The sequence below is a fragment of the Psammomys obesus genome, unplaced genomic scaffold (assembly GCF_907164565.1).
Source record: "Psammomys obesus unplaced genomic scaffold, mPsaObe1.curated_primary_1811, whole genome shotgun sequence".
NCBI lineage: Eukaryota > Metazoa > Chordata > Mammalia > Rodentia > Muridae > Psammomys > Psammomys obesus.
This window is the reverse complement of record NW_026596039.1, coordinates 24,882,485-24,891,030: the sequence shown is the minus strand read 5'-3', so window position 1 is coordinate 24,891,030 and position 8,546 is coordinate 24,882,485. Positions and strand designations below refer to the sequence as shown.

Below are 8,546 nucleotides of genomic sequence, written 5' to 3'. Positions count from 1 at the left end.
TGATTTCTGTCATTGGAAACAGAAAAACTATTTGTATTTATATTTTTACATCTATTTATTTGTGTGTATGTATCTTGTGCATACACAGATATATGGAGGGCAGAGGACAGCCCATTAGAGTTGGTCTCTCTTAACACCATTTGTGTCCTGGGATGAAACTCAGGCTATCATGACACTTGGGGAAGTGCCTTTACCCACTGAGCCATTGGGAAGATCCACTACTTGCATTTTAATTACAAAGTTTATTGATGATATTTAGTGACTGGGGGAAAAAACACTCAAAACACTGTCTCCAAGCTCAAGAACCCACTGAGAGTACAGGGAGGGGAGTGGGAATAAAACTTGTCCTTGTGGAGGGGGCCACAGAGAAAAAGAAACTTCAGCTTGGACTCCTGTTGTCAGGCAAACAAGAAAGAATCCAAATGGCGAAACATCCTTGGTGCCCACAGGCAAGATGGCTAATTAGTCCCACAACCCTCCTCTTGTTATTTCAGAGTTTAACTTTCTTGAATTGGTTCCAATTGATTTATTCCCAAATCCTTCTGCCAAACCAAGGCTATTTTTCTCTTTAGTGTTTGTTTGTGTGTGTGTGTCAGGACAAGATAGGTTGAGTAAATTGGTCGCAATCCCAGTGGTGAGAAGAGTTAAGCCCTGGGTGTCACCTGTGTTCAGGGGTCCTGTGGGAGCTACTAACACCACTTTTAATGAGCACTGGCATGGAGCTCAGTTCCTGCCAGCAGCAGTTTTAAGTTAGCGTCAGATAGTTAACTCTGAGAATCTGGAAAACATCGTCTGTCAATTACTGGCCTCAAGGGTGGCCTGCTTCTACTCAGGGTTCAGCAATTTAAAAACTGCTTGTTGCCTGTGTCTGATCATAAAGACAACACAGTATCCATCAAATCCACTTCGTAACACAGAGAAAAGACAGTAGAGAATGTTGAGATCACCCATAATCCCATTAATTGCGGTTATTTATTGTGAAATGAATCTAGATATGTCATAGTGTCCATGTGAAGGTCAGAGAAGACAACTTTCCAAGAGTCAGCTCTCTTTTTTTACCATGTGGATTCAGAGAATAGAATGCAGGTTGTCAGTTCTGGCAGCAAATGCCTTTATCTGCTGGACCGTATCACTGGCCTACACTTTTTTTTTTTTTTTAAAGCCAGATCTCACAGATCCCAGATTGGCCTCTAACAGGCTAGGCCACTGAGTCTGGCTTTGAACTCCTGATTCTCCTACCTATACCAACCAAGTGCTAGATTTATAGGCAGGCTCCACTATTCATAACTCTAGACAATTTTAATACCAATGTGGTTTTTAAAGATTATTGTGTGTCTATATAAATATCTACCTGTGTGTATATACAAATACACACACACACACACACAACTGTCCCTTAGGATTCATGGGCAAGCAGTTCCAATACCTGCTTCTAAAAAATAAAATCAGTGGAGTTCAAGTTCCTTTTAAAAAACATGTTCCAATTTGTAATAATCTATGCATCATCTCTCATATTAAATCATCTCAAATTATTTATAATATCTGCTGCATGAAATATTATGCAAAAAACTATTATGCTGTATTGTTGAGGAAATGATGACAAGAGTCTGCAATACTCAATACAGATATAACCGGGTTGTGTGTGTGTGCGTGTGTGTGCGCGCGCGCGCGTGTGTGTGCGTGTGTGTGTGTCAGGTGTCCTACTCATCACGCTCCACCTTACTTTATTTATTTATTTATTTATTTATTTAGACAGTATCGCTCACTGGACATGGTGCTAGATGGCAGTCAACAAGCCCCAGCTATGCTCCTGTTTCCATCCATCCTCTTCATTTCTGGGGGTTACAAGTGAACTTGACCACACCAGTTTCTTTGGAAGGTTCTGGAGATTTGAACTTAGGCCCTCACATTTGTATACCAAGTGTTCTTATCCTCCCAGCCTCAATGCATTTCTTTTATTCAAATAGTTTCTGCCTGAGGTTGGTTGAATCAGAGAATATGGAACTACAGACATGGAATCCGTCAAGTGAGTATACATGAGCATATATGATGTGAACGTTATGTGTGTACATATGCACATACATTTGAAATTAATTTTTTAAGTTAGCATACAAAGCAACAACTTTCATCGTGGCCTCTTCATACATCTGTGTCATTATTCTTGGTTCTCCTTTGTTCCCTCCCCTCCACCTGAGGCAGGAAGCAGAGGAAGCAGTTTAGTCCAGTGGTTCTCAACCTTTCTAATGCTGCAACTGTTCAATACAGTTTAAACTGTTTAATACAGTTTCTCATGTTGTGGTGATCGCAACCATAAAGTTATTTTTGTTGCTTCTTCACAGCTATAAATTTACTGTTATGAATCATAATGTAAATATCTGTGTTTTCTGATGGTCTTAGGCAGCCCAGTGAAGAGGTTGTTTGATACCCCCACTCCCAAAGGGATCGTGACCCACAGGTTGAGAATCACTAGTTTAGCCTAAGACACAATTTAGTTTGTGTTACACACACTCCCCTTTGGCAGCCTCAGCCCTTTCCTTGCTCATACTATACATGTACAAACACACCCCTTTCCAAACAATGTGCCCACCAGCCTCGAAACTCTTCAACCCCACATACTCTCAGCTTTGAATAATAAGTTTCCTTGGCCTCAGTAACAAACAAATTTAGAAAATTTCTACTTAAGTGTATTCCCAGCTGTATCAGATATGAAGAGTAGAGGATCAGTCTGGCCTGAATTGGTTTTGGATGCATGAGCAGAAACACAAAACTGTCCAGTCATAACCTTTTAGGGAGGATTCCTCTATTTTCCATCTTATGCCTATGCATAATTGAGCATGAATGAGCACGATTAGAATCAGATGCATTATGGGAAGGGAGCACAGTAGGAAAAAATGACTAAATGAATTAATTGATCAATCAAAGTAGCGACCTACTTAAATTACATTACATTCCCTCAGTAAGGAACTCTTTCTGTTGAACCCCATAAAGGGAACCCCAAACAATAATCACTCACGTGGCCTCCTGTCAGCCTTGACAGCATACTCCTCTATGCCCTGCACTATTACACATTGTTGAGAAGAAAGACATCTTGCTTCTTTTGCAAAATCACATGAGCCCTTATTTCAGTTCTTTGAACTGAGGTCAAGAACCTGGAAATACCTGGCCCATCCCCCAGCCATCAGTGCCATATCTTCTCCCTTACTCCTTGTCCATTTCCCAATGGAGCTCTTTCCCCTCCAGTTAGCATTTCTTTCTGGTTTTTTGCTACATATTCACCTTAAAATTCAAAGCTCAGGGTCCACTAAAGAGATTTAAACAAGGTTGGGGGAAAGGGTGACATGACCCAGATTTCCTTTAAAAGTCATCCTAGGACTAGGGGTTGATACAGTGGTTGCTTAGTGTGCACAAAGCCCTGAGTTCAATACCCAACACCACACAGACCACTCTTGGTCACACATATCTGCAATTCCAGCACTTATGAGGCAGAGGCAGAAGGATCCTTAAATACTACATGGTGAGTTCAAGGCTAGCTTCAGACACATGGGCAATTATGTCCCAGTTAAAAGTAAAATAAATCAGCCAGTTAGTGGTGGCACACACCTTTAATCCTTTCACAGACAGGCAGATCTCTGAGTTTGAGGCCAGCCTGGGCTACAGAGAAAGTTCCAGGACAGCCAGGGCTACACGGTGACACCCTGTGTTGAAAAAAAAACAAAACAAAACCAGTGTGGTAGCTTATGCCTTTAATCCCAGCACTCAGGGAGGCAGAGGCAGGCAGATCACTGTGAGTTCAAGGTCAGCCTGGTTTACAAAGTGAGTCCAGGACAGCCAAGGCTACACAGAGAAAACCTGTCTCAAAAAAACAAAACAGAAAAAAAGAAATGCAGGAAAAGAAGAGAAGAAGAAAAGAGAAGAGAGAAAAGAAAAGAAAAAGAAATTCTGATGAGGACTGATGTGATGGGCCCTGGTTGCCAAGACCAGGAATGGTAGGGGACTCACCCTGAAAGGACACTGTGCACACAGCCATTGTCTTGATGCTGGTGTCCTGAGCATGGCAAGGGTAGTGGTGCAGAACAAGAATCTGATGTCACTGGAGAGATGGAAGATTAGAATTTGTGGTGGAGTTGCTATCTCAGACGGTGGCAAAGAAAAGCAAAGTGGTTGTGAGAAATCCCCTAGAACATAGGTTCTCAACCTGTGGGTCTCAAACACTTTGGGGGTTGCATATCAGATATCCTGCATGTCATAAATTTACCTTAAGATCCATAACAGTAACAAAATTACAGCTATGAAATAGCAACAAAAATAATTTTATGGTTGGGGGCAGTCACCACAACATGAGAAACTGTATTAAAGGGTTGCAGCATTAGGAAGGTTGAGAACCACTGCCCTAATTGGAGACTCAAAATGGAAAGGAGACCAGAGATGGAGAGCTTGTCAGCAGAGGACATTAGGTGTCCAGGGACATGTGAGGACAATGGGATACCCTGGTTTAGGGGTGAGGGAATGTCACTCAGTCAGCAAATAGAGAGGTTTCTTCCTCTCCCTCTCTGCTTTCCTTCTTTTTCATCCTTCCTTGTCCTGCCTTTCCATTCCCCCTGTCCTCTCCTTTTCCTTCTCTTCTACCCTTCTCTCCCTTTCTGTCTCCCCTCTCTCTTCTTTTGAGACAGTGTCATGAACACCCTGGCTTGGTTTGGAGAGGATCTCATTAGCCCAATGTTCAGAATATGGACTGAGCTTTGCCTCAGGTGCTGGAAGAACTGATCTGTGAAAGGACTAAAGAAAGAAAAGGACAGGTTCCCAAGTTTGAACAGGGTATCAGTAAATAGGAGTAAGGCATTGGAGAGGCATTAGAATTCCAAGAACAGAAGACTGCCTAGGGATGAAAGAATAAAGGGGTTGCTGGAGATGAACCCGAGGGAGGACACAGAACATTGACTTGCCAGACTGGGACCACAGTGTGCTGCCAGCACGACATGGATCAATGATAGCAGAACCTAGGTGCTCGTTCCCAATGGGTTGAAGGGCTTCTGCACCATTGACACCTGTCTCTTGCCTGCCATAACTGCCTGTTCTGAGACAGAGCCCCAGGGAGACTCTGTAAGCCCTTGGCAGCTTCCCAGAACTCCCTTTTCGCCTGACCCTTAGCACTTGTGCTGGTTGGTTTTCTCGTCAACTGGACAAAAACTGGAGTTACCTGGGAAGGGAGACCCTTAGTTGTGAATGTCTTCATCATATTGGCCTGTAGGCAAATCTATGAGGGACATTTTCTTGATTAGTGCTTGATGAGAGAGGAAACAGGCCACTGTGGGCAGTGCTATCCCCGGGCATATGGTCTTGAGTAGATAAGAAAGCGGGCTGAGCAAGCCACAGGGCGCAAGCCAGTAAGTAGCGTTCCTTCACAGTCTTTGCTTCAGTTCCTGCCTCCAGGTTCCAGCCTTAAGCTGCCGCCCTGTTTTCTCTCAGATCTTTGAGATCCATAACCTGCAGGCCCAATAAACAGTTTCCTTGTCAAGTTGTTTTCAGTCTGTTTTATCACAGCAACAGGAAGCAAACTTAACCAGTCCCATCCTAAGACAGGAAAACAGAGAGAATTTGAAATCAGTCAGTCCCACCTTTCCCACGACTAACATTTGGGACCCTCAGGGAGTTTTCAGTAACTACCAAGTTTCTTTTGTGTAGCAGGTGTTGTGTTGGCATCAGGGGTAGAGAGAGAAAAGAGTCCTTGCCTTTGAAGACCTCACGGCTGGTGGGAATGACAGACAGGCGCCGCTGCTAAGGTCTCTTTCCTCATCTCTCTCTATTCCTCCTTCACTCCCTTCTTTCCTTCCTTATTTTCCATCTGATACATATTTCATGTAGCTCAAACTTATTATGTAGTCAAGGGTAACTTTCAACTTCTGATCCTTCTGAGTCCTGGGATTATACCTCTCTCCCCTCTCTCTTGGTTTTTTAGAGATAAGGTCTCAGTAAGTAGCTCTGGCTGTCCTGGAACTCATTATGTAGATCAGGCAGGCCTCAAACTCATAGATATCCTCCTGCCTCTGCCTCCTGAGTTCTGGGATTAAATGTATATGTCACTATGACAGGCTACCACCCTCTCTCTCTCTCTCTCTCTCTCTCTCTCTCTCTCCCTTCCCTCCTCCCTCTCCCAAGGTTCCCACTACACAGGTCTCATTGGTCTGGAACTTGGGAACTTATGATCCTCCTGCCTTACCCTCCCAATTGATGGACTGCAAACATAAGCTCCCATGCTCAGCTCTGCTGTGGTTTTCAGAGATGCTTGCATCACCTCCCAGTCCATCTGACCTAAACATATCTGTTCCTCATCAAGAGGATTCCATTATAATTATTTTTCACATCATCTAAGAAAATGGGAGGCTGAGAAAGGAGAATCTTAAATTCAAGGTTAGTCTGGACTACAAAGCAAGGACCTGTTTTAAAAGTAAACCCAAACAAGAACCTAGAAGACGGCAAGGCAGGCAAAGGTGTTTGCTGCTAAGACTGATAACCTGAGTTTGATTACTGAGACACACATGGTAGGAGAGAACCAACTCCATCAAGTTGTCTCCTGACCTCCATCCATGTGCCTTTGCCAACATGTGCACACACCCACAACACCGTTCAAAACAAGGAAACAAATAAGTAAGTGTAAAACAGAAACAGGGGACCAGGGGCAGTTTAGCTGACTGCATGCTTAGTTGCTTGCCTGGGTGTGGTGGTGACACTTGTCATTCCAACACTGGAGAGACATGGGCAGAAGGGCCAGAAGCTTAAGGTCATTCTCAATGACACAGTAAATTCCAGGCTAGGCTGTGCAATGTGATACTTGCCTCAATAAACAATAACAACAAAGGTTTTAGGTGTGGTAGCACATGACTATAATTCCAAAACTTGGGGCACTGAGACAGGAGGATCACTATGGATTCAAGTCTAGCCCAGAACACAAAATGAGATTCTGTCTCAAAACACCACCACCAACAAACCTAGTAGGGCTGGAGAGATGGATCAGTGGTTAAGACCACTGGCTGCTCTTCCAGAGGACGAGCTTTGATTCCCAGCACTCACATGGTGGCTCACGATCATCCAAACTCTGGTTCCAGGGGTCTGACACACTCTTCTGGCTTTTGAGGGCCCTGAATGTGCCAGATGCATATATACACGTAGGCAAGACACCCACACATATAAAATAAAAATATAAGAAAAAAATAAACAACATCAATAAGAGCTTGAGATAAGCAGAGCATTTATTGCTGTTGCAGAGGACTGGAGTTCAGTTCCCAGGACCCATGCTGGGTGGCTATTAAATGTTCAGAACTTCAACTCCAGGACACACACACACACACACACACACACACACACACGAGACACATACATACATAGACACACAGAGAGGCAGAGAGAGACACACAAAGAGAAAGAGATTTTAAAACTAAAAAAAAAAAATTTAACTTAAAATGCAAAAATCACTGTTAGCCATGGATTTCATCAAACAAGATGTTGTGTTTGAGTCACTGGAAAACAAGTAAGTGGGTATAGCATAATTACCATAGAGTATTGCTAAAAAAAAAAAAAAAAAAAAAGCAGGTGCCAGTGGGAAGGGGCAGTTGCCAGCTGCTGTTGGCGTGGGCATGGGTCTCACCAGATGGCTGCCTCCAGATAGCTGGAGGGCATATGTGGGCAGTGAAGTTTACCTTGAGAGCCTATGAGAAGAGTGAATGGTCAGAGTGACTGAACCTGGATAGAGAACACCAGAGACACTGTCCAGGCCCCACTATGTCCAGCCTGGAGCCATTTCTGAAGAGGTCCCTGGTGATCCTCCTTTTCCTGGGCCTGACGGAGACCTGTGTTCCTCGTCAAGGTAAAGCTTCCACCCACTCCTCATATCATTCTCCATGGCATCTTAGGAAGGGGAGGCCATGGAGGCTAGATTCGATCAACAATTCAGAAGTATATCAGAGGCTTCCTTACATTGGGGGTAGACAGTCCATTATCTTTTCCCTTATGGAGATAGCTTCATGAGTCCTGGATTGTTGGTCCTGAATTTAGAGGTACTGGTACCTTCATGAGTTTCTTGTTGGTGGCCTTTCCCTTGGAAGTACTAGTGGCTACATGAGCCTCATGCTGGTGAATTTGCCTTTGGAGGTATTGGTATCTTAGTAAATCTTGTGTTGGTGGGCCTGCTCTGAAGACCCTAGTAGCTTCATCTGTCCCTTGTGAGTGACATTTCCAAGGAGATGGACATACTGTTTTTCAGCAGTGCCTTTTCACCATGAGAGAGAGAGAGAGAGAGAGACCACCTGTGTCAGTTAGCATCTCGTTCTCATCTGCTCCTCAGAGTCACAGAATTCCCTGAACTGCTTTGTGTCTTTGCAGAGGTCCCATTTGTGCACTTCTAGAAGTCACCATCCCTTTAGCCAGTGTGCTAATGAGATGGATGCCAGTCTTTTACAGTGTAAAGATGCCAAAGTCTACACTGGAGTGACTTTAGTCCTGTTACGAAACTGCACTACTCTTTCCCCTATTAGATCTGCAATACTTTCAAG

At 43.8% G+C, this 8,546-nt stretch overlaps 1 protein-coding gene across 1 annotated transcript in view; it reads left to right on the top strand.

Annotated features, from left to right (window-relative positions):
• The first annotated feature begins 7,776 nt into the window (after positions 1–7,776).
• The window catches only part of Eddm13 (epididymal protein 13), a 30,186-nt gene continuing 29,416 nt past the window's right edge, over positions 7,777–8,546 (top strand). Inside the window, exon 1 of the mRNA XM_055621920.1 lies at positions 7,777–7,861. Coding sequence (XP_055477895.1) covers positions 7,777–7,861 — 85 coding nt within the window. The remainder of the gene's footprint in view (positions 7,862–8,546) is intronic.